Here is a 27,114-nt window from a genome sequence, read left to right on the forward strand (position 1 = left end):
CCCATGACAACCCAACCAAGATCGGGAAGTTCAGTTGGCCGTCCCTTGCACCCTGTTGCTCCGTAGGGCAGGTTTCCCCATCCCCCCCATCCCCCCCATCCCCCCCATCACCCATCCCCCCCATCACCCATCCCCCCCATCACCCATCCCCCATCCCCCCCACCCCCACTTAAGAGGACTGTGCACAGTTCTGGTCTCTATGTTACAAAAACGATATAGAGGCACTGGAGAAGGTCCAAAAAAAGATTTACAAGGATGATACCAGAACTGAGAGCTTATAACTATCAGGAAAGACTGAACAGGCTGGGGCTCTTTTCTTTAGGAAAGAGAAGACTGAGCGGTGACCTGATCGACGTCTTTAAAATGATGAAGGGGATTGATACGAGTAGACGTGGAGAAAATGTTTCCACTTAAAGGGGGAGAACAAACCTCGAGTCCATAAATATAAGATGGTCACTAATAAATCCAATAGGGAATTCAGGAGAAACTTCTTTACTCGGAGAGTGGTGAGAATGTGGAACTCGTTACCACAAGGAGTAGTTGAGGCGAATAGTACAGATGCATTTAAGGGGAAGCTAGATAAACACATGAGGGGGAAAGGAATAGAAGGATATGCTGATCGGGCGAGATGAAGTAGGGAGGGAGGAGGCGCGTGTGGAGCATAAACCACACCGAATGGCCTGTTTCTGAGCTGTAAATTCTATGTAATGTAATTCTATGTAATAGCAGGCGACAGGGATGAGCCCCAAACAGAAAATTGGAGGCAGTAGATTGATTTAAGGAAGGTGGTGGTGTTCGACACGTGGCCCCAAGAAATGTGGGAAGTTGCACTGTTGGGGGCGTTTTCCTGGATTGACGCCAAGATCCCCAAGGAAAGTCGGCCATCTGCTCGTGTGAGGATCGGAGGCGGAATTCCCCGGTTGCCGGCATGAATCTAAAACTAAGACGGGAATCTTCACTTCGGCTGAGAGACTTCAGCCTGCAGGAAAGGGAGCGAGCATTCTATTTTTGCGAAGAGGGGTCATGCCCTGGATTGGCGATAAAGGGGGCACCGTCACCATATTAGGGAGTTTTTTTGGGTCAGGCTAAATCCCAGGAGCCTCCTGGAATAGATCACTCCATGATCCCAGTTGAAATTCCACCTTTTTTTTTGGGTCACCAGGGGAACGCTAAAGCGACAGGAGAAACTCTCACGATAATTTCTTTCGGGTTCATTGAAATTTTTTTTAAAAGTTACCAATTCACCAGCTCCTTGCCTGGCTCCGCTGACTGAGTTACCACGGCCCAGGGAGGTGCCCAGGATTTCTCCCTTTACCTCAGCTGGATCAGCAGTAGTATAACTGCAGTAATTGGGCCACCAGGACGCTAGGGAGTGGGAAAGAAACAGCCAGAGACCCTGCTCTCTGGGCTCTATCCAGTTGACCTTGCAGTCATGGGATGCCACTCACAGTCGAATAGTCTCGACCCCACACTCAGCTGCCTCGGCTTGCACTTCAAGAATGGTCATTTGGGTGAGAAAGGAAGAAACAAACTAAAGCATGCATTTAAATAGCATCTTTCACGACCTCAGGGTGTCCCAAAGCGCTTTACAGCCAATGATATACTTTTTGAAGTGTAGTCACTGTTGCAATGTAGGAAACGGGGCAGCCAATTTGCGCACAGCAAGATCCCACAAACAGCAGTGTGATAAATGATCAGATAATCTGTTTTAGTGATGTTTGGTTGAGAGGTAAGTACCAGAGTTCCCAAAAGATCCCAGCGAGAATCAGAGTCTTCCGGATGGGAGAAAAGGAAAACTGGACTTTACAACCTGTCAGAAATGATGGACGACATCGATAACATGACAGGCTTGTTAAATCGCCAACCAGGTCACCCTGCAGTTTGTTCCGAAAGTTGGCACCGTGTTTCACCAGCTGTCAGGTGACATTGTCCTTTCAATTGGCCACACCTTTGTGTAATCATTTTTAATTGAAAACGTCTGTGGGCTTTGGTCCTTGTGGGTCAAAGTTGCTTTCCTTGAACTCCTTCTCTTCCCTTCCCAAAATTCCCAGCCTCCCTCCCCCCTTATTCTTCCTCTACTGAAGCGACTGACTCTTTGCTGGGAGCCTTCCAGGACCTCCCCCAAGAGGCCGTTCTCCGTCTGTGAACCTGGACGGTGAATGCCAGCAGGATAATCAACCATGGAGGGCATCTCCAATCCTAACTGCACTAACACATCCCAGTAGGAGTCACTGGGTAGTAACCAGGAGTGGGAACCCTGGCCGATATCCCCCTACTTTCCCTCCCCCCCCCCCCCCCACCCCCTCTCCACCGCAACCCTCAACACAGACCAGGGGTTGAATGTCAGTGGCCCAGGTTCAAACCTCGTTGGCGTTGCGTTGGCCTGGCGCAGAGGGAGGTACTAGGTGCCCGCAGGACTGTACCCCAGCTAGATAGTTTCTTCAGGAGAGAGGAAGGGAAAACTGGGGAAGAAAATATAATTTTGGTACATGGTGTTAGCCTCGGCTCAGTGGGTAGTTCTCTGAGTCAAAAGGTCATGGGTTCAAGTCCCACTCCAAAGACTTGAGCACATAATCCAGGCTGACACTCCCAGTGCCATTACCGAGGGAGTGCTACACTGTCGGAGGTGCCGTCTTTCGGATGAGATGTTAAACCGAGGTGGACGTAATAGATTCCATGGCATTATTTCGAAGAAGGGGAGGAGGGAGTTCTCCCTTGTGTCCTGGGTCAATATTTATCCCTCAACCAACACCACAAAAAACAGATTATCTGGTCATTATCACATTGCTGTTTGTGGGTCCTTTGCTGTGCGCAAATTGGCTGCCGCATTTCCTACATTACAACAGTGACTACACTTCGAAAAGTACTTCATTGGCTGTAAAGCGTTCTGGGATGCCCTGAGGTTGTGAAAGGCGCTATATAAATGCATTCCTTCTTTCTGAATGCCCTTATGGCCAGGTTAAGTTCCCGAGGGGCCACCCACTGTTTTCAAATCCAAATAATAAGCAGCGATGAACCGATTTGCATCTGATTTGCCTAATCTCTGGTTGTGAGTCAGCAGGTCACAAGACTGACGAGTCAGTGACCGTTCTGTCAAGTTGCAATGCAGTCGGAGCCTCTGGCAGGTGGATTCCCGGGAACAAGTAATCGTTCGCCATTTGTGAAGTCGTTGGTTTCTCGTGGCTATCTTTGGCTTGTGGTATTCTCATCAAAGTATTGGTTTCGGCCGCTTTTTATTTAATATTGAACCAATTTTCTTGTTTATGAATTCACACTGTCCCTCGGACAGTTCTCCCTCCCTCGATAGAGATATTTTCAAGCAATTTTATTTATTTTTATTCATTCTCGGGCTGTGGGCATCGCTGGCAAAGACCTGCATTTATTGCCCATCCCTAGTTGCCCTGAGAAGGTGATGGTGGGCCGCCTTCTTGAACCATTGGTATTGGTTTGATACAACCGAGCGGCTTGCTAAGCCACTTCAAAGGGAAGTTAAGAGTCCCGGTGTGGGACTGGAGTCACATACAGGCCCGCACAGACTGGGTAAGGACAGCAGGTTTCCATCCCTAAAGGACGTTGGTTTTTTACGACAATCCGACAGCTTCATGGTCACTTTTACTGAAACTAGTTTTTGATTTCCAGATTTTCTTTTTTACACTGAATCTACATCATGGAAACAGGCTATTCGGCCCAACTGGTCTATGCCGGCATTAATGCTCCACACAAGCCTCCACCCACCCCTCTTTATCAAACCCTATTAGGGGGTCAAAATCCTGGAACTCCCTTCCGAACAGCACAGTGGGAGAACCGTCACCACACGGACTGCAGCGGTTCAAGACGGCGGCTCACCACCACCTTCTCGAGGGCAATTAGGGATGGGCAATAAATGCCGGCCTCGCCAGCGACGCCCACATCCCATGAACGAATAATTTAAAAAAACCTCCTATTCCTTCCTCCCTCGTGCTTATCTAGTTGAATTTAAACTGAATTCAAACTCTCAAACTCCATGGCAGGGTTTGAACTCACGTCCTCTGGCTTATTATTGCAGGACTCTGCATTACTTATCCAATGACAACCACTACTCTACCGTGCTCGATTTAGATTGCCAACTCTGCTTGGGCATATTCCTGGAGATTTCATCGCATGACCTCCCACCTCTAACCGCCCCGACTGGTCAAACAGCCTTTTAAAGTTAAGGAACAAAAGTGTCGAAAGAAAATGTTACAAACACACAATTTTTTTAATGTCCCTATGATTTTTTTTTTGTCCCTAGTTGCTTGCAGCAGTGTCCAGGATATTAACCTTTAATTCCTGGAGACTCCAGGACAACCCTGGAAGGTTGGCAACCCCAAACAACAACAATGCCCACTTTTCCAGCACCTTTAATGTAGTAAGAACGCTCCAAGACGCTTCACAGGAGCGATTATCAAACAAAAATTTGACACTGAGCCACGTAATGAGATATTAGGACAGGTGGTCAAAGAGGTAGGTTTTAAGGAGCGTCTTAAAGGAGGAGAGAGAGGTATAGGGAGCTCAGGGCCCAGGCAGCTGAAGGCACGGCCGCCAATGGTGGGGGCGATTAAAATCGGGGATGCGCAAGAGGCCGGAATTGGAGGAGCGCAGAGATCTCGGAGGGTTGTCGGGCTGGGGGAGGTTGTAAAGATTGCTCGACAAGTCCATTTACGCAGCAGGCATTGATTTAAATACAAGGGTTTTTGTTGCACTCCTCTCCTCTCTGAGGTGCTGACTCATACTGGGACGGTTGCCTGGGTGCTGGCTAAGACACATCAATTGATGTAGACTCTGCATCACAGAGTGTACAGTTGAACCCGTGCAGTCTGTGTCGTCAGGCTCCTGCTGTACGTGTGAAGCCACAGTCACACTGCCTGGGCCTTGTGGTGTGATACCAACCCATTGTGTTAATGTCTTTTTGTCACCTCGTCTTAGTGTGAAATTGCGAGAGGGGGGTTGGAAAGGAGACTCAACCTCCTCACTGTGGCACGGTCTGCACCCGTTCCATCTATAATGGAATCATACAGCACAGAAGGAGGCCATTCGACCCATCGTGCCTGTGCTGGCTCTTTTGAAAGAGCTATCCGATTAGTCCCACTCCCCCTACTCTTTTCCCCCATAGCCCTGCAATTTTTTTTCCCCTTCAAGTATTTAAAGCCCCGGGTGATGTAATATCTTTACCCCTCCCTCCCTATCCCCCCTTCCCCCATAGGGACAGTGCAATAGAAGCAAAAAGGGTTCAGAAGTTGAGAGAGGTCCTGTTGTGTTCCGTGTTTCTTCCCTCCCCTCCTGAAGGAGATGACTCACGTTGGGGCACAGTTCCATGGCCATTGGCAGGCTTTCAACCCTTGTCCAAGTGGCCATTCTTCATTCAGCAGACTAGACAGTGAGTGTTAGATGGCTGTTCAAGCTGAATAGCGAGCTGTGCTTTCACTGATAAGTGTTTGCTTGCCTCAGCTGGCTGTGGCTCAGTGGGTAGCCCTCTCACCTCTGAGTCAGGAGGTTGTGGGTTCGAGTCCTGCTCCAGAGACTCGGGCACAAAATCCAGGCTGACAGTCCCAGCGCAGTACTGATGGAGCGCTGCACTGTCGGAGGTGCCGTCTTTCGGATGAGATGTTAAACCGAGGCCCCGTCTGCCCTCTTGTTTACATGTAAAAGACCCCAAGGCATTATTTCGACAAAAAGCAGTGGTGGAGTTCTTCCCAGTGTTATGGCCAATGTTTATTCTTCAAGCAACAGATTATCTGGTCATTTATCACATTGATGCTTGTTACAGAGATGGGGAGGGGGCAGAGTTGGAACTTGGGACCTTCCTGATTCGCACCAAGTCCTGTTCACCCATCACCCACTGTGCTCGCTGACCTACATTGGCTCCCGGTCCAGCAATGCCTCTGATTTTAAAATTCTCATCCTCGTTTTCAAACCCCTCCATGGCCTCGCCCCCTCCCTATCTCTGTAACCTCCTCCAGCCCTACAACTCTCCGATTTCCATCGCTCCAGCATTGGCGGCCGTGCCTTCAGTCGCCTAGGCCCTAAGCTCTGGAATTCCCTCCCTAAACTTCTCCCCCTCTCTCTCCTCCTTTAAGACGCTCCTTAAAACCGACCTCTTTAACTAAGCTTTTGGACATCCGTCCTAATATCTCCTTATGTGCATCGGTGTCAATTTTTGCTTGATGATGCTCCTGTGAAGAGCCTTGGGACATTTTGCTATGTTAAAGACGCTATAAAAATTTAAGTTGTTGTTTTTGCTCCCAGTCTGCATGGTTCAGCACCACATACCCACACCAGGTCCAGTGGGTTGGGGTTGTGAATCTATGTGTAACTTACAAAATTACTCATCAGATCTTTGTGAATAACACCGGTGTGGGTGAGTTACGTTGCCTTGACGATAACATCGCCAACCTCGATTCAGATCGGGCTTCTCTTTTCTTTTCTCTCCCCTCCTCCCACCACCCCAATAGCACTGACTTTTGACCTTTCTTCCCACCCCGGCAGGTGACCTTCACCAAGCGCAAGTTCGGGCTGATGAAGAAGGCTTACGAGCTGAGCGTCTTGTGCGACTGCGAGATCGCCCTCATCATCTTCAACAGCACCAACCGGCTCTTCCAGTATGCCAGCACCGACATGGACCGGGTGCTGCTCAAGTACACTGAGTACAGCGAGCCCCACGAGAGCCGTACCAACTCCGACATCCTAGAGGTAAATCCCTCCCCCCCCCCCCCCCCCCCCCAGCCCCTCCGTCCAACCCCAGTCAGCAACGTAGGGTCTTCTTCCAATCTGGCCGTGACCATTGGTGGCCACGTGACGATCCTTGAGTGTTGGGTTGGGATTGGGGGGTTTTGGGCGCTGAATATCGAAGGCTGCTCTGGGTCTAATTTGGACAAGACTTGGAGTCTTCCTTTCCCCTTCCCCTCCTCCCCCTCCATTCCTCCAAATGGTTTAGCTTGAAGCAAGTGTTTTGGATTCATACGAAGAAAGGGTCTCTTTAAATGTTCCATTATTCGCTACCACATGGAGTAGTTGAGGCAAAAAACATAGATGCATTTAAGGGGAAGCTGGATAAACACATGAGGGAGACAGGAATAGAAGGATATGCTGAGAGGGTTAGATGAAGATGGGAGGGAGGAGGCTCGTGTGGAGCATAAACACCAGCACAGACCAGTTGGGCCGAATGGCCTGTTTCTGTGCTGTAAAGTTCTATGTAATTCCTATGATTTAGCTAGGGGATCTCTTCTGTGTATTTTTAATATTCTTTTTCGGGATGTGGGCGTCGCTGACAAGGCCGGCATTTATTACCCATCCCTAGTTGACCTGAGAAGCTGGTGCTGGGCCTTTGTCTTGAACTACTATTAGTGGTTTGATATAACTGTGTGGCTCGCTAGGCCCATTTCAGAATGCAGTTAAGAGTCAACCACGTCGGTGTGGGGTCTGGAGTCACATATAGGCCCAGACCGGGCAAGGACGGCAGGTTTACCTTCCCTAAAGGACGTTAATGAACCAGTTGGATTTTAAAGACCCTGTTTACAGACTCACTACAAATAATGAACGGAAGGCATTTTGTGTCCTCACATTTAGATTTTCAATGGCCTATTCCACTAATGATGTCATGGGCTCAATCTCAAACTGTACAGACCATGACATCACCAAACAGCCCAGTGTTTATCTAAAACGCTGACGTGTAATATTTTTTGCAGTAAACGGCAATGTTTTCTGAGCTTATAAAGTGTAAGCTACGTGTAAGTCAGCTGATATTATATGAAGTGCAAATATTGTGGAAACCGGGCTTCAAGCTGGCAACAGACACAGAGAAGATAGGAACAGGAGGAGGCCATTCAGCCCCTCGAGCCTGTTCCGTCATTCAATGCGATCGTGGCTGATCTGTATCCTAACTCCATCCACCCGCCTTGGCTTCATATCCCATAATACCCTTGGCTAGCAAAAATCTATCGATCTCAGATTTAAAATTATTAATTGAGCTAGCATCTACTGCTTTTTATGGGTGAGTATTCCACACTTCTACAACCTGTTACATGAAGAAGTGTTTCCTAACTTCTCTCCTGAATGGCCTGGCTCTGATTTTAAGGTTATGTCCCCTTGTCCTGGACTTCCCCCCACCAGCGGAAAAAGTTTCTCTCTATCTGCCCTATCAATTCCTTTCAAAATCCTGAAAACCTCAATCAAATCATCCCTTAACCTGAGAGGCGGGGGTTGTGTTGGGACTCTGGCAGCGTTGAGGGACTTAATAGTTTTATATACTGGATTTATCCCCTCCTCGTCAGGACTCAGTGGGGTAGGAATTCACGTTAGACAATAGTGGATCGACCGGCCGTTTTACACTCCGACCATTAAAGCAAATGGAAACGGAAATCGGGCGGGGGGGGGTGGGCGTGGGCAAAACGGGGCTGGCCATTGGCTATCGCCCGCTTTACGCAACCATGTAGGGTCGCCATCTCTGGTTGGACGTATTCCTGGAGGTTTCAGCCCATGACCTCCGCCCTCCAACTGCCCCGCCCCCAAGCTCCCGCCATTGGTCACCCGACACGTCCATCCTCGCTGTGCCCCACCTTCCCCACGGCCAATTGGAAAGTGAACAGACTCTTTGTTACCCGATTGGATGATTCCTGACTGTCAGTCAAATGGCCTTCTCCCCCTTGCACCCTCCCCCCCCCCAATCTCCAATATTATTTATAACTAATAAATGAAAGTGTTGAAAGGAAATGAGAAAAACATATACTTTTTCTTTAATGCCCCTATGGTTTTTCTCCCCGGGTTTTTGCTCGCGGCAGTTATCCGGGAGATTAATCTTCAACTCATGGAGACTCCAGGTATATCCTGGAGGGTTGGCGACCCCTAATCCGGTGACTCGTGCAGGGGATCTGCCTAATTCCAACATAAACTCTGAGCCCTTCTTGTCAGTGTGATAACCAGGTCAGTGGTTGAGTGGCGCCTGGTGATATTGGCTCATTGGCAAAATACCGACGGGCAGCGGGCAAAGTAATGGAGGGCACCTGCTGGAGCAGCAAGTTACTGCCCTCAGGAGAGCAGGGGAGAATAATCTGATCTCTTTCTCCTCTGGACTATGGGAGAGGCATCATTTTGTTTTGTTGTGGACAATGGTGTCTGTGTCTAATTAGAATCGCTGGGGAGAAGGCCTGGGTTAAGGGGTCGCCAAACCTCTAGGATTGTCCTGGAGTCTCCAGGAATTGAGAATTAATCTCCAGGACACTGCTGCGAGCAACACCCAGGAGAAAAATTGTAGGGACCTTAAAAAAAAAAAAAAAATTGGGTGTAATGTTTTTATTTTCTTTGTACATTTATAAAAATATTGGGAGATGGGATAAAAAGGCTGTTTGATTGACTTCATCCAATCTGGTAACGAAGAGTCTGTTCGCTTTCCAATTGGCCGTGGGTAGGCGGGGCACCGCCAGGGCGGATATGTCAGGTGACCAATGGCGGGAGCATGGGGGGGTGCGGGGCGGTAGGAGGCAGGATGTCGTGTGATGAAACCTCCAGGAATACGTCCAACTAGAGTCGGCGACCTTAGCGTGGGTGGGGAGAGAGTTTAAAAGAGTCCGTTAGTTGCCATTACCAGAAACATCCTTGTGCGTGAGCCAAACTAAGGTCCAAACGCAACGGCTGGGTGGTTTCAGACCTGTTTACATTGACCACGTGGATTTGTGGGAACCTGTCCTGTGTATCCACCTGTACTAATAAAGTTCATTCAAAATTCAGCTGGTTGTTAATAAAGTCTGTTCAGATCACCAGACTCTGATGAGGCCTGATGAGTTTTGTACAAAATAAAACAACATCCATTTCATATCACGATGTATAGATTATGAATGCGCATCGTTTTGTGCAGCAAGTTAATCTCTCAGTGTTTCTCTATCATTTCTGCAATCAGTGGCAAAACAATTGCAAATAAGTTATGGATTGTTGCTCTGGACGCCATTTTGGTGAGGGGCATTTAGGAAAAACAACAGGAGGCAGTCTCCTCCCCTCGCTGCCGCTTAGAAACTCAAACATGTGGAGATCGTCTCAACAGGTCAATTGGATTTTGAGGGAGCATATTTTTGACTTGCTGGTCATGAAATTTCTGAAGGACGAGTGTCCATTCTTGGATTCAGAAAGCCCGTTTCCATGCCAACTGAGCATTCTGTATTGAATTGGCAGGCCACGTGTCTGAGACTTGCCTTTTCTTACCTGAGATCTCATTCGTTTGCCTGATTCCGCCTCTGGCAAGATTTGCTCTGGGAAAATATTCAGGATGTGGTGCTGGATTTTTTTTTAAAACTGTGATTTCTATCTAGACGCTGAGAAAAAAGGGTTTAAATGGATGTGAGAGTCCAGATCTGGAGATCGACGATTCGATTGAGCCAAACATGGAGGCAAACGACAAATACAGAAAGTATGAAACGGTGAACCACATGAACAACAGACAGAGGGTTTGTGTAAGTAGCTTGGAATAGTTTTTTTTTCTGTGGATCTGTAATTTATTATCTCTCTCGCCTGAAATCTCCCCACATCACATCCAGATGGAGCCTACTTTTAGGCCTCGGGCCTCACTCTCTGGTTAGGGTCGCCAACCCTCCAGGATTGGCCTGGAGTCCCCAGGAATTGAAGATTAATCTCCAGGGCAGTGCTGCAAGCAAACCTTGGAGAAAAATTATATGGGCAATAAGAGATTGTGTGATTTTCTTCATTTTCTTTGAACGCTTTTGTTTATTAGTTATAAAAATATTGGAGATGGAGAAAAAAGGCTGTTTGACTGGCAGCCAAGAATCATCCAATTGGATAATGAAAGCGGGGGACACCGTGAGGATGGGCGTGTTGGTCGACCATTGGCGGGAGTGCGGGGGCGGGGCAATTGGATGCAGGAGGTCATGTGATGAAACCTCCAGGAATATATTTAACCAGAGTTGGCAACCCTAATCTCTGACCTCTTGCCAATTTTATTTGACAGGAACCCTATTTCAATTGACTTTCTCTCTGGTTTCTCGTTGCTCCCTATAGCATCTCCCCCACGGGAATAAATATTCTCTGGAATCACGGGTGCAAGGCATATTCTAATGTTCCTACCCGGTCACTTCCTTAAGCTTCTTTGTTCTGTAAATATATCTTTGAACTAGAGTTCTAAGTTCTACATATTCTGCATGTGAATTTCAAATATTTCTGTGTGGGGGATCTGCTGCAAATATTGTTACACTCCCAGAGACCCCTGTAAATATTGATACACCCCCGGAGACCCCCTGTAAATATTGATACACTCCCGGAGACCCCCTGTAAATATTGATACACTCCCAGAGACCCCCTGTAAATATTGATACACTCCCAGAGACCCCCTGCAAATATTGATACACTCCCAGAGACCCCCTGTAAATGTTGAAACACTCCCAGGGACCCCCTGTAAATGTTGAAACACTCCTGGAGACCCTCTGTAAATATTGATACACTCCCAGAGACCCCCTGCAAATATTGATACACTCCCAGAGACCCCCTGTAGATATTGATACACTCCCGGAGACCCCCTGTAACTATTGATACACTCCCAGAGACCCCCTGTAGATATTGATACACTCCCAGAGACCCCCTGTAGATATTGATACACTCCTGGAGACCCCCTGTAACTATTGATACACTCCCAGAGACCCCCTGTAGATATTGATACACTCCTGGAGACCCTCTGCAAATATTGATACACTCCCAGAGACCCTCTGCAAATATTGATACACTCCCAGAGACCCCCTGTAGATATTGATACACTCCCAGAGACCCCCTGTAACTATTGATACACTCCCAGAGACCCCCTGTAGATATTGATACACTCCCAGAGACCCCCTGTAAATATTGATACACTCCCGGAGACCCCCTGTAACTATTGATACACTCCCAGAGACCCCCTGTAGATATTGATACACTCCCAGAGATCCCCTGTAACTATTGATACACTCCCAGAGACCCCCTGTAGATATTGATACACTCCCAGAGACCCCCTGTAGATATTGATACACTCCCAGAGACCCCCTGTAGATATTGATACACTCCTGGAGACCCTCTGCAAATATTGATACACTCCCAAGGACCCCTGTCCTAACTTCCACACGACAGTGTAAGATACCCAGAGGAAAACGGTGATGTCATTACAGAAATTATTTATTAGTATAGCGTAACAGAAATAATGTACAAGCAAGTCAACAAAGAGAGAAACAATACAGAATTCTTAAGCTGTTGTGCTCGTGATCGGGACAAAAATCTGATCCCTTCACGGACCCCAGTGTTATACATGGGGTGCTATTTGGGAGGGGAACCCCAAAGATGCAGACCAGCATTACTGGACCAATGGAGACCACTTCTGCAGGGCTAGCTTCTTGCACGAGGAGCCACTAGTGTAACCCTACACTGCTGCTCACTAGCAGCATCAAGTGGCTGAAACTGGGAACTGCATCAAAAAAGTAACCACAGTGTCTGAACATCTTGAATTCAGGACGGAAAAACTGAAGTATCTTTTGTAATGTTTCAGGAAGATTATATTTTAAAAACTCCCCATGTGGCTCAGTGGTAGTAATCTCACCTCTGATGTCATAAGGTTGTGGGTTCAAACCCCAAGTCCAGAGACTTGAACACATAATCCAGGCCGACAGATTATCTGGTCATTATCACATTACTGCTTGTGTGTATAACTCCCTACTGGTAACTCCGCACCTAGTATTTAACCAATGGTCAAGCTTTGGCCAATGTTGACTGACCCCTAACCAGCATAAAAGGGCCTGGTTTCTGCCCGTGCTATCTGAAACACCACTGGTTGAGATCAGGAATTTGCTGAGTCGAGGCTTCTGGGAATGGACTCTACCAATTCTTGGCATCCCAAAAGAAAACTGTATTTTCTATGGACTATTTTCTATTGACTATTCCAATGCTCCCCTGGCCGGCCTCCCACCTTGCACCCTCCATAAACTTAAGCTCATCCAAAACTTTGCTGCCCGTATCCTAACTCGCACCAAGTCCCGTTCACCCATCACCCCTGTGCTCGCTGGCCTACATTGACTCCCGGTCTGGAAACGCCTCAATTTAAAAATTCTCATCCTTGTTTTCAAATCCCTCCGTGTCCTCGTCCCTATCTCTGTAACCTCCTCTAGCTCTACATTCCTCCGAGATCTCTGCGCTCCTCCAATTCTGGCCTCTGGCGCATCCCCGATTTTAATCACCCCACCATTGGCGGCCGTGCCTTCAGCTGCCTAGGCCCTAAGCTCTGGAATTCTCAGAAAATCAAGGGATATGAGGAACGGGCGGGAAAGTGGAGTTGAGGTGGAAGATCAGCCATGATCGGATTGAATGGCGCAGCAGGCTCGAGGGGCCGTATGGCCTACTCCTGCTCCTATTTCTTATGTTCTTATTCCTTCCCTAAACCTCTCCGCCTCTCTCACCTCCTTTAAGTCGCTCCTTCAAACCTACCTCTTTGACCAAGCTATTGGCCACCTGTCCTGATGTCTCCTTATGTAGCTCGGCGTCAAATTTTGTTTGATAATCGCTTGTATGAAGCGCCTTGGGATGTTTTACTACGTTAAAGGTGCTATATAAATGCAAGTTGTTGTTGTTTATGATGAAGTTCCACAATGAAGAGTTAACATCGTGATTACTTGCTCATTTTGTGTTTGACCCTTTTGCCTCGTCCCTCTCTTTCTCAGGCAGGCACACTGTCTAACCACGAAGTGTCCATTCTGGCTGCAGCACAGAGTGCCACCAGTTTGGCCTACAGCAACCCAACCGGGTCCATCCTAAATCGGGGACCACTGCCACAGCCAATCATACCTCGAAGCGTTCATTCATCAGGGTTGACATCACAGGTGTCCACGATTTCTCATTCAGGTACGTTGCTGGAATAGGAACGATCCAGTCGCAGCATTTGCAGATAGTCCCTTACTTCAGTTACTATCAGTGCCTCATATCAATTTGAGTTTGTAATTTGGAGACATTCCCTTCATAGAATCTTACAGCAGAGAAGGAGGCCATTCGCCCATCGTGCCTGTGCTGGCTCTTTGAAAGAGCTACCCAAATAGTCCCACTCCCTGCTCTTTCCCCATAGCCCTGCAAATGTCTCCTTTTCGAGTATTTATCCAATTCTCTTTTGAAAGTTGTTATCGAATCTGCTTCCACCGCCCTTTCAGGCGGCGCATCCCAGATCATAACAACTCGCTGCGTAAAAACTTTTCTCCTCATCTCCCCCGGTTCTATTTTAACAATTATCTTAAATCTGTGTCCTCTGGTCTCATTGTGTCCCATTCCAAAGACGTGAGCAAAAAATCTAGGCTGACACTCCCAGTGCAGTACTGAGGGAGTGCTTCACTGTCGGAAGTGCCATCTTTCGGATGAGACGTTAAACGGTCTGCCCTCTCAGGTGGACGTAAAATGACACTATTTTGGAGAAGAGCAGGGGAGATCTCCCCGGTGCCTTGGTCAATATTTATCCCTCAACCAACATCACCAAAACAGATTATCTGGTCATTATCATATCGCTGTTTGTGGGATCTTGCTGTGCACAAATTGGCTGACACATTTCCTAATTACAACAGTGACTACACTTCAGAAGTACTTCATTGGCTGTAAAGCACTTTGGGATGTCCTGAGGTTGTGAAAGGCGCTATACAAATGAAAGTCTGTCTTTCTTTTTAACAGCCAATCCAGTGGGGGAGAGTTTAATTATTTCCGTCAATTTTTTAATGTTCTCATGACACCCAGTAAATACAGTTCAGTTGGTCCCAAGCTGCCATCCCTGGCGATGGGAGATTAGAACCAAGTCAGTCCCCTGCGGTGGACTCGGTAAATTCATGCCTGAGTCCGGCAGTGTTGCAATGCTTCAGACCAGTCAGCCTTGCTCAGACCTGGAAGGGTAGTGGGTGTCACTGCTGCCTGGGATTCTTCCCACTAAGCTCCAGAGGACCCTGCAGGCCAACATCCTAGCAGGTAGATTGGGTCTAGCTGGGCAGGCAGCAAGGAACTTGGAGTCATAGAATGTCTCAAGATAAGGGGGTCGGCCATTTAGGACCGAGATGAGGAAAAACTTCTTCACTCAGAGGGTTGTGCATCTTTGGAATTCTCTACCCCAGAGGGCTGTGGATGCTCAGCCGTTGAGTATATTCAAGACTGAGATCGATAGATTTTTGGACACTAAGGGAATCAAGGGATATGGGTTAGGGCAGGAAGGTGGAGTTGAGGTCAAAGATCAGCCACGATCGTATTGAATGGCAGAGCAGGTTCGAGGGGCCGTATGGCCTACTCCTGCTCCTATTTCTTATGTCCTTATCACAGCATAGAAAGAGGCCATTTGGCCCTTCAAGTCATCACCGGTGTTTCTCTTTTTATTTTTTTTTATTCGTTCATGGGATGTGGGCGTCGCTGGCGAGGCCGGCATTTATTGCCTACCCCCTAATTGCCCTCGAGAAGGTGGTGGTGAGCCGCCTTCTTGAACCGCTGCAGTCCCTGTGGTGAAGGTTCTCCCACAGTGCTGTTAGGAAGGGAGTTCCAGGATTTTGACCCAGCGATGATGAAGGAACGGCGATATATTTCCAAGTCGGGATGGTGTGTGACTTGGAGGGGAACGTGCAGGTGGTGTTGTTCCCATGTACCTGCTGCTCTTGTCCTTCTAGGTAGTAGAGGTCATGGGTTTGGGAGGTGCTGTCGAAGAAGCCTTGGCGAGTTGCTGCAGTGCATCCTGTGGATGGTACACACTGCAGCCACTGTGCACTGGTGGTGAAGGGAGTGAATGTTTAGGGTGGTGGATGGGCTGCCAATCAAGCGGGCTGCTTTATCCTGGATGGTGTCGAGCTTCTTGAGTGTTGTTGGAGCTGCACTCGTCCAGGCAAGTGGAGAGTATTCCATCACACTCCTGACTTGTGCCTTGTAGATGGTGGAAAGGCTTTGGGGAGTCAGGAGGTGAGTCACTCGCTGCAGAATACCCAGCCTCTGACCTGCTCTTGTAGCCACGGTATTTATATGGCTTGTCCAGTTAAGTTTCTGGTCAGTGGTGACCGCCAGGATGCTGATGGTGGGGGATTCGGCGATGGTAATGCCATTGAATATCAAGGGGAGGTGGTTAGACTCTCTTGTTGGAGATGGTCATTGCTTGGCACTTGCCTGGCGCTAATGTTACTTGCCATTTATCAGCCCAAATCTGGATGTTGTCCAGGTCTTGCTGCATGCAGGCACAGACTGCTTCATTATCTGAGGGGTTCCGAATGGAACTGAACACTGTGCAATCGTCAGCGAAAATCCCCATTTCTGACCTTACGATGGAGGGAAGGTCATTAATGAGGCAGCTGAAGATGGTTGGGCCTAGGACACTGCCTTGAGGAACTCCTGCAGCAATGTCCTGAGGCTGAGATGATTGTCCTCCAACAACCACTACCATCTTCCTTTGTGCTAGGTATGACTTTAGCCACTGGAGAGTTTTCCCCCTGATTCCCATTGATTTCAATTTTACTAGGGCTCCTTGGTGCCACACTCGGTCAAATGCTGCCTTGATGTCAAGGGCAGTCACTCTCACCTCACCTCTGGAATTCAGCTCTTTTGTCCATGTTTGGACCATCAGCCCCCTAGTCTAATCCCACTCTCCTGCTCACTACCCTGTACTTTCGAATACTCTTGCCGTTTTCAAGCAACTATCCAGTTCCCTTTTATAAGAATCAGGTAGTTGAGCTGTTAAACTGTGGGGTTTTGGTCAGTTTAGTCAGTTTTTCACCCTCCACAAACTGGGGTTGGGGGAAAAGTCCCTAATTCTTGGTTGTTCTGTAGATTCTGCGTAAACTCTCAAGACTTGTGTGTAAGTAAATAATGTCCCTACAGCGAGAGAGAGTGCACTGACTATCAGGCCAGTGTAAAGTTTTCTCATTTGGGTTTCTCAATAGTTTGGTTTGGAGCTTCCTGAGAACAATGATGGGTTTCTGTGCACATCTAAATGTTATTTTTCTAATCTGTACAGGAGGATCAATAATATCTGCTAGTTTACCGAGAAATCATCAGTATCTAATTACTGGTAAAACTCACTGCCCATTGTACTTGGCAATGATGTGTTCCCAGCATCAGAAGGTCTTGTTTCTGTTCCTGAATCTCATTGCTATTTTTATCTCCTCTGAGCCCTAGCTACAGCTCTGTATCATGGACATCCTTATTAGACTCACATCTGCGTGGGTTTCTTTGAGTGAAATTTACATGAAGCCCACGCAGTTTGGAGAGCCCGTTCAACGGCAAAGGACCTTGTCACCTTTCAAAGTGTCCATACCTCTTCTTTGGTCTTGCCTTCTCCGCTGTGAGCCTTTCTTTCTAGGTGTGGTTCATTTGCCAAGTACAGTAATGAGAATGAAATGTCTCTAGTTCAGAGTGTCTGTGAATAAGGCAGAACTATGGAGTTAAAGAAACGTTCTTTTTTAAAGAAAAAATATTGACTTCTGTGGCCCCTCTGATTTTCCTGCCTCTCCTCTCCTGGAGGTGTTGACTGGTTTCCACAGAAGTCAATCACACTCCAGTACCTTACCCAAGTGGCCATTTAAAAAAAAATGATAGTCAGTGTCGGCAGGTATTGTATTGCATTGTTACTGAGTTGGATCCTATCCTTCGGTGCAGTACTGAGGGAGTGCTGCACTGCCAGAGGTGCTGTCTTTTGGATGAGACGTTAAACCGAGGCCTTGTCTGCCCTCGCGGATGGCACTATTTCAAAGAAGAGCAGGGGAGTCCTGGCCAATATTTATCCCTTAACCAACATCACTGAAAAAACAGATTATCTGATCATTTGTTTCATTGCTGTTTGTGGGATCTTGCTGTGCGCAAATTGGTTGCCGCGTTTCCTACATTACAACAGCGACTACACTTCAAAAAGTACTTCATTGGCTGTAAAGCGCTTTGGGACGTCCTGAGGTCGTGAAAGGCGCTATATAAATGCAAGTCTGTCTTTACACAACCTGCACGCGCACACGCACACGCACACACACAGGCACACTTTCCAGTAGGGCTCACTGGACAGTCGTCAGGCGTGGACTTCTGTCTGATTTCCACCCCGTTCCCTTCCTAGTCCAGGAGAGTTGAGGCCAATTATAGCGCCTCACCTAGTGCTCCTTCCGAGTTCCGCTAGCTCAGCACAGCCTGGTAATTGAAGCTGGGAATGCCTGGGTTCTGTGGTCCAGTCTCACACTGCCTTTACTGACAAATCCATAAGGAGGGCCCCACAAAATGAATCTGTAGGACAAACCAACATTCTCCTGTTCATCCTTCACCGGGGAAGAAGCAAATCAAATGTTCAGGGTTTGGGGGAATCTGCATAAATTTGAAAACTGAGATATTTACAATGCAGGGTTGCATATTCAGGGGCTATGTAGTGTACCAGGGATTTAAATAATCAGTGAGATATAGGCTGTTTAAAGAGAGAATTAAAATAGCTAAAATACAGGGAGAATAGTCAACAATCAGTGAGACTAGTCAACAGCCAATGACATTAACCAACAATCAGAAGACTTCTCAATACAGTGAGACTAACCAACAATCAGGGGACCAGGCAAATACTGGGACACTAGCCAAAAATCAGGAGACTCACCAAATACAGTAAAACTAGCCAAGTGTCAGTGAGACTAGCTAACAAACAGGATCTCCCCAATACGGAGAGACTAGCAATCAATCAGTAATGCTAGCCAACAATTGGGAGACTTCCAACTCACCCAGAGTTGGTGAGTCTGGCTGTACCTTACAAACGAGCGGTATAATCCTGCTGTGCCCCTGAACTGGGCCAAAATCAGTTGCTTGTGCAACACAGGAAAGAGAGAAAGGTCGGGTTAACGTTTCAGATCTTATGACCTTCATCGAGGCAGGGTCTCCACAGCTGCTGCCTGACCTGCTGAGTGTTTCTAGCATCTTCTGTTTTTATTTCAGAATTCCAGCCTCTGCGGTATTTTGCTTTACAGTAAAGGGATATCTCAGATGGTATTGGCCATTCCAATTAGAGAAAGAAAGACTTGCATTTATATAGCATCTTTCAGGATGGCCCAAAGTGTTTTACAGCCAATTAAGTACTTTTTGAAGTGTAGTCACTTCAAAGGCAGCAGCCAATTTGTGCATAGCAAGGTCCCATAAATAGCAATGATCTAAATGGCCAGATAATCTGATGATGGTTGAGGGATAATATTGGCCAGGATTCCAGGGAGAACTCCCCTGCTGTGCTTCGAAATAGTGCCTTGGGATCTTTTACGTCCACATGAGAGGGCAGGTGGGGTTTAACATCTCATCCAAAAGACAGCGCCTCTGACAATGCCACTCTCTCTCACGGTGTCAGCCTAGATTATGTGCTCAAGTCTCTGGTGTGGGGCTTGAACCCATGACCTTCCTGACTCTGAGGCAAGAGTGCTGCCCACTAAGCCACAGAGCCCTTTTGCTTAAGCAGAACAGGACTGTGGGACGGGATGTAGCAGGAGCTGGGGTGGAAAACGCAAACTAACTGTAAAGGAAGAGATGGGGGGGTGGGGGGGGGAGTGATAGAGAGGTGTGAATGGGTTAAAATCTGATCGCTGACTCACCCGACCACAGTGTACAGTACGTAGTGCCATTTCCTGCCTTGGTCGCTTCAGGAACAAATGAGCTCATTAACTCCGTGAGTGCTGCACAATTTCCACTCCTTGGGTTCCATGCAACAACACTATAAGCCCCTTGATTCTGACACGAATGAGGGGGCAGGAAGAACTACTGAACTGAGAATGGTCCTTTTCCTTTACACTGATGCCCGTGTGTGATGTGATATCACATGGTAAGACGGGGGTGCGTTGTGTGAGTTTCACAGTTCCGCGGTGATGGGGAGGAGCTGGGTGTGGGCCAGGCACTTGCCCAGCAGACAGAGAAGGTTGCTCATAGATGGCTCTCACACGCTTCCTGATGGCTATTTACAGAATGACGTTAGCACAGGCCCCGGGGTGGGGGCAGGTGTTAGGTGGCGGGCTCGTTCTCCTGTCTGGGTATCACTGCACGGTGTGAGAACACTACAGAGGGCAAATGAGAAAGAAAAAATCACCACTACTGAACCGAATATGTCCTTGATGAGTGTGAACAGTTCTTCTAAACTCTATTTATCTTGAATTCTACTAGCGACTTAGGAACAGGAGTAGGCCGTTCAGCCACTCGAGCTCTATTCCGCCATTCTATTAGATCATGGCTGATCTGTACCTCAACCCCATGGACTCACCTTCTCTCCATATCCCTTCATACCCTTACCTAACAAAAGTCTATCGATCTCGGCCTTGAACATTTTAATTGACCCAGCGTGCAAGCCTTTTTGGGGGAGAGAGTTCCAGATTTCCACTACCCTTTGTGTGAAAAAGTGTTTCCAGAATGACTTAGCTCTAATTTTAAGATTATGCCCCCTTGTTATGGACTCCCCCACCAGAGGAAATAGTTTCTCTGTCTTTACCCTATCGAATCCCTTTATCACTTTTAAACTCCTCAATTAGGTCACCCCTCAACCTTCTAAACTCGAGGGAATACGAACCAAATACTTGCATTTACATAGTGCTTTCTCACGTCATTAAGATGTTGCTTCACATAGTAAATTACTTTTGAGGTGCAATGACTGTTGAAAATCTAGAAAATGCCTCTCCGACTCCTTTAGGTGACTGAAACTTGTCCAGGAGGTCACATACACCCTGATTTATATTACAAGATACCTCCCTCTTGTAAGAGGTGATCTCCGCCCCAGCCAAAAACAGGCCCAGCTCTCGCTTGAAGGAATTCAGTGAATCAACGTTTACTGCCCAATCGGCAACCTCTTCCACAAGTCCACTATTCTCTGGGAAAAGAGGAAGCGCCTAACATCCAGCATAGTTCCGCCCTTACCTAACTCGTTTAGGGAGGGAATTCCAGTGACTAGGACCCAGGCAGCTGAAGGCTTTACCTCCAATGGGTTGGGTGAAGGGAGGGGGGTGGCCAGCTTTGATTACGTGCTCAAGTCCTGGACTGGGGTGGAACCCATAAACTTTCTGAACCTGAGTGCTACTGACTGAGCCAAGCTACCACGTGGCCAATTTTAATGGAGTGGAGAAGATTGGACAACGTGGGCTGAATGGCCTCTGTGTGCTGTAATTTCCATTTGAAAAATGTCCAATTCCAACCCCTCAACTGGGACCTCTGTCTGCCTCGTCTCTCAGCCGTTGGCAAGGGAATGGCATCAGGTTACCCACCAAACCTTTTGGTTGAAGGACTGGTGCCTGGCATTAGAAGCCCTGGGAAGGAGGGATAAAAGGGAAGGGGATAGAAAAGTAGAAAATTAATTTACCAGGAAAAATAAATCTGTTTCATGGTCAAAGGGCTGAAAATAGGAACTTGTACTGAGAGATAATTTCTTGCACAAGGCAGAAATTAGCCGGCATCAGAGTTTCTTGGGATCACCTGAACATTACAGAGTGATTTGCGTCAGTCTGTATCTGTCTGGTCGTTCAGAAGTTCCTCTCCGACCCTCTTAGGCAATCAAAACTAGTCCAGGAGATCACATAGACCCTGATTTATATTCTGCCCTCCGCAAGGGGCTATCTCTCAATATATGTTCCGAGTTTCAGCCCAGTCCAGGACTTGAGCACATAATTTAGACTGACCTCCTCCTCCTCCCTGTGGAACACTCTCCCATAAAAAGCAGTAGACGCTAGCTCAATTAATAATTTCAAATCGGTGATCGATAGATTTTTGCTAGCCAAGGGTATTAAGGGACATGGAGCAGAGGCGGGTGGATGGAGTTAGGATACAGATCAGCCATGATCTCGTTGAAGGCGGAACAGGCTCGAGGGGCTGAACGGCCTACTCCCGTTCCTATGTTCTTTCGCCCAGCCATTGGAGGTAGAGCCGTCGGACGCCTGGGTCCGATTCTCTGGAATTCCCTCCCTAAAGGAGTTACATGAGGGCAGATCTAAGTTGGATGTTGGGTGGCTCTTCCTTTCCCAGAGAACAGTGGGCCTGTGGAACAGGCTGCCGGCTCGTGCAACGAACGTGATTAGCTGCATTCGGTGCAGTGGTTCGCTGTGTTTGCGTTGTGGGCAATGACCTAAAGCTTCCATCAAACACAAGCTGCAGGGGAAAGAAGAGAGGAGGGGAACTATTAGGCCCAGTGTCCGCATTCCACCTCCATTAATGTTTCCATTCAAATTAGATGCTGCTTCCATTTTTTCTGTTCCTTCCCGCTTTCTCCCCTGCTCTGTTGCCTTCTGTTGCGGCTGTACATCCGCAGGCTCTGGCAGCCCTCTGCTACCTCGCTTGAGCAGCCATTCAGAATAGGCACCGAGCGCTGGGATATTCTACTGTGGAGGGCATCACAGCTGAGCCTGATCCCGGTCCCCGTGCACAATTCCCGGCTGGGGTTCACTGTACGGTGATCCAGAGCAGTAATTTAAAATCAACCTGGCTAAATTCCACCCACCCATTAACAAACCCCCCCTGCCCAGCCTCACTAAATTGCCATTTTTCTTGCAGATTTTTTTAAAAATCGAGAAACCTGGTTGAAGGGCCAAGATTGAGGGCGAAAAGAGTAGGAAAGAAGATGAGGTTGATCAGGAAGTAGTGGTTAGGTGACACCAACTTGGGTTTTAAGAACCCGAAGTTTGCGGGTGGAGGGGAAGACTGAAGGTTTTTTAAAAATATATTGTGCATTATCACTGCATCATGTTTTGGGAGAGATACGTGCCCTACTCTCCTGAGTTTACCCCTTGGACTGGGAGGCCGCATTCTGTAAGCGAGCCGGGCTCAGCTTTTACAGGGATACCCAGGAAGAACAGTTGGGAGCGAACGTCTCCTGTGTTTGCAGAGCCCAAACCGGCTTGCTTTAATTTAAGGAGTCTTACCACAGCAGGTTATAGTCCAACAGCTTTATTTAAAATCACAAGCTTTCGGAGGCTTCCTCCTTCGTCAGGTGAGTGTGGGATTCCCTGAAAGGGAATCATGCTTTAATTTCAGCAGCAGAATCGAATATCCACATTCTCATCGGTCTGTCTGTTCCTGGAACCAGGTTTTGTGGAGCCGATGGACGGAGTCTTACGTAAGAGCACCTTAAGGGAGGGGAGCGAGCCTTTGGCTCACTGGTAGCATTCCTGGCTCGGAGTCGGAAGGTGCCGAGTTCGAGCCCCCGCTCCAGACTGTCCTGGCAAGTGGAGACCGGAGCTCCAGCTCTGAATTCCGGTTTGATATCCAGTGGGGATACTCGTGTCCGGTGGGTGTGGGCGGCCCCTCCCTCATCGGATGGGTTGTGGGAGCCCATAAAACCCTCCCGTCATACAGGACTAACCCCCCACCCCCCATTCACTGGTATAAAGATGGCTACGGTCTTGGAAGGAGTGTCCACGTCGCGGCCTGTCAGACTGTTAATCAGCCTGCGAATCCTTCCCACTGCTTCACGCTCTTCTCCAAGGGAAGAGATGTGAAGATACAAAAACAACAACACAACCTTAAGGGACAATTGGAGCCCCACAGATTCGAGTCCCTTAGAGTAAGGGGTGGCAACACAAGACTTTGATTTCAACTGAGTGAGGATCCAGGGCGGAGGAAGAAAGGGCATGTAGGGTGGGAGGACTTCAAGCTACAGGAGGATGAAGAGAGTAAAGTTCAGCGGGACAAGATGGGCTGTGGTGGAGCGGGTAAGCAGGCTTGTGGGAAAGAATAGCAATCTAATATTAGAACAGACACAGGAAATGAAACGGACAGCTGGCCCCAGCCAGCAGAGGAAATCGGGAGGGAACAGGAAAGTGTTTGTTTGAAATATTCTCCCAATCAAAGATTCTCAGAAGTCATGATGTGGAGAATGTTGCTGTCGGCTCCCAGCTCGATATTCTATCTGAAGCTTCCGGGGGGGGGGGGTCGGGGGGGGGGGTCGTAGGATGCAAAGGGTTTCGCATTTCTCACCCAAGCTGACATCTCCACCCACCTCTCACTTTCTACGATTCCTTCGAAGTTAGAAGATTTTTTTTTAAAACACAACAACAACTTGCATTTATATAGCGCCTTTTAGCGTAGTAAAATGTCCCGAGGCGCTTCGCAGGAGCGATTATCAAACAAAATTTGACACCGAGCCACATAAGGAGATATTGGGACAGGTGATCAAAAAGCTCGGTCAAAGAGGTAGGTTTTAAGGAGCGTCTTAAAGGAGGAGAGAGAGGCGGAGAGGTTTCGGGGGGGAATTCCAGAGCTTAGGGCCCAGGCAGCTGAAGGCACGGCCGCCAATGGTGGAGCGATGGAAATCGGGGGCGCGCGAGAGGCCTGAATCGGAGGAGAGCAGAGATCTCAGAGGGTTGTAGGGGCTGGAGGAGGTTACAGAGATAAGGAGGGGTGAGGCCATGGAGAGATTTGAAAGCAAGGATGAGAATTTTTTTAAATCGCAGAGCGTCTGTTGGGAAATGGAATGAGCTGCCCGAAACAGTGGTGGAACCGGTCATAGTTTTTTACAGGGAAATATTTGAAAAAGAAAAATTTAAAAGGGAAAGGGCAGGGGGAATGAGACTGAGTGGATAGCTCTCTCAGAGAGCTAACGCAGGAGGAGAGCGGCCAAATGGCCTCCTTCTGTGCTGTAAGATTTAATGATCCCTCTCCTGAAGGTGCTGTTTTGGGATATGGTTCCATTGCATTCTCCACCACCTCTCACCACTGGCCATTCCCCGAGTGTTGGCCTAGACAATAAGTGTTGGCAAAGCAGTTCAACCTTAGTGTGCATCACAGTTGAACCAGATCCTATTTTCACTTTACGCATACGCACTCTCTCTATCTCTCTATCTATCTCTATCTCTCTCTCTCTCTCTCTCTCTCTCACCTTCCAGGGTGGCAATTAGGGAATGGGAACCCCATTTGGATTTATGCAATTTGGTTCCCAAATGAGACCAGGGTAACTGCCAGCAGAGATGAGATCGCACTTGGCTCCTTCTTGGTCTGTATGGCTCAGTACCTCACTGGTTGGTTTGTTTACCCATTCATCCATTCATCCACCAAGGAGGTGGGGGGGGAGCTGTGAGGTGCTAGCTCAGGGAGGGGTCGTACGAGAGTGGCGGCCATTGTTTAATACCTCCTAGCTCATGAGAGTCACCATTAAGAATTCCAGCCTACATCTTAGTTCTAGGACCTGTTGTTTTAAAAAATATATATTCTGGGGATGTGGGTGACGCTGGCAAGGCTGGCATTTATTGCCCATCCCTGGTTGCCCCAAAGTGGTGGTGGCCTTCTTGAACCACCGATAGAGATGTGATGCAACTGAGGGACTTGCTAGGCCATTTCAGGAGGCAGTTAAGAGTCAACCACATTGGTGTGGGGACTGGAGTCACATATAGGCCAGACCGGGTAAGGACGGCAGGTTTCCTTCCCTGAAGGACATTAGTGAAGCAGTTCGTTTTTTAACGACAATCCAACACTTTTATTATATTTTTGTTAAACTGAATTCAAATTCTTAAACTGCCATGGTGGGATTTGAACTCGCGTTCTCTGGATTACTAGTCCAGTAACAAAACCACTAGACTGATAGTGTTTGCCTCTAGACCTATTACACTTGGAGTACACTTATACTGCGGTTAATGACCTGCTGCTGATATCTGATGTGCAGTCGGCAGACCTGACCTGCAGCGAGAATGGGGCTTTGATGTGTATTCAGGGCTCTGCTCCTCCCCCTCCCCCTTGCCACCCTCCCCACACTCACCCCTGCCAGCAAAGAGAGTGGGCGGGAGTGCTTGCTTCCTCTTAACGCTTTTGAAAACATTCCGCTCAAAATTTTCGAAGTTTCCAGCTGGCACCTTTTGAAATGTGGTTTCCCAACGGATCAGAGTTATACCTGCAGCCGGTGGGAACCGACAGTGGTGTGAGACAGCCTCTTGAAGAGAGCGTCGCATCGCTTGGCTTTCGGCCGGCCGGCGTCATCTGAGTTATACTGCAACTGGACGTGTTTACCCGCACCCAGAACCACTTCACGTCAACAACAATAACTTGTAGGCCCAGGCCGGGTAAGGACGGCAGGTTTCATTCCCTAAAGGTCAATAATGAACCATTTGGATCTTTTATGACAATCCGACAGCTTCATGGCCACTTTTACTGATGCCCAGTTTTTTATTTCCAGATATTTTAGGGATTTGAACTCAACGTTTGCTGGATTATTGGACCAAGCCAATTTTTGATGTGTGGCCACTGTTGTTAATAGGCAAACATGGCAGCCAATTTGCGCACAGCAAGGTCCCATAGACAGAAATGAGCCAAACTGCTTTTGGTGGTGTTGGTTGACGGACAGCTCCTTAATCTTCTTTGAATAGTACCATGGGATCTTCTACATCCATCCGAATGGGCAGACAGGGCCTTTGTTTACCCTTTCATCTGAAAGATGGCGCCTCCAATAATGCAACACTCCCTCGATACTTGGAGTGTCGGCCTAGATAAGGTGTCAGCTGTGGTTCAGTGGGTGGCATTCTAACCGCTGAATCAGAAAGTTGTGGGTTCAAGTCCCACTCCAGAAACTTGAGCACAAAATCTATGCTGACGCTCCAGTTCAGCACTGAGGGAGCGCTGCACTATTGGAATGGTGCTGTCATTTGGATGAGATGTTAAACCGAGGCCCCATCTGCCCTCTCAGGTGGACGTAAAAGATCCCACGACGCTATTTCGAAGAAGAGCAGGGGAGTTCTCCACCGGTGTCCTGGCCAATATTTATCCCTCAACCAACATCGCTAACAGAAAGATTATCCGGTCATTATCCCATTGCTGTTTGTGGGATCTTGCTGTGTGCAAATTTGCTGCCTCGTTTCCTACAGTGACTACATTTCAAAAGTAATTCATTAGCTGTAAAGCGTTTTGGGACGTCCTGAGGTTGTGAAAGGCGCTATAGAAATGTAAATCTTTCTTTTCTTTTTTTAGATTATGTGCTCAAATCTTGGTTGAGGTTTGAATCCACAACCTGCCACCGCCTACTAACTCAGCCAAGCTGAACCTGCCTTTAGGAAGTTACAACAGAAAGTTTAGGCACATATTAGTATTTACAGGGGATCCCCACAAATGTCTCAATGTTCACCGGGGGCCTGTGGGCGTGTACTGAATGTCTGCAAAGATTCCGTGGAATGTGCCAATATTTGTAAGGGGGGAGGG

At 47.9% G+C, this 27,114-nt stretch overlaps 1 protein-coding gene across 1 annotated transcript in view; it reads left to right on the forward strand.

Annotated features, from left to right (window-relative positions):
* Positions 1 to 27,114, forward strand: part of mef2b (myocyte enhancer factor 2b) — a 100,786-nt gene that overhangs the window by 53,065 nt on the left and 20,607 nt on the right. Inside the window, exons 3-5 of the mRNA XM_067968494.1 lie at positions 6,505 to 6,708; positions 10,317 to 10,457; positions 13,692 to 13,872. Of these exons, the coding sequence (XP_067824595.1) occupies positions 6,505 to 6,708; positions 10,317 to 10,457; positions 13,692 to 13,872 (526 nt within the window). The remainder of the gene's footprint in view (positions 1 to 6,504; positions 6,709 to 10,316; positions 10,458 to 13,691; positions 13,873 to 27,114) is intronic.

Source organism: Heptranchias perlo, chromosome 29, assembly GCF_035084215.1.
Source record: "Heptranchias perlo isolate sHepPer1 chromosome 29, sHepPer1.hap1, whole genome shotgun sequence".
NCBI lineage: Eukaryota > Metazoa > Chordata > Chondrichthyes > Hexanchiformes > Hexanchidae > Heptranchias > Heptranchias perlo.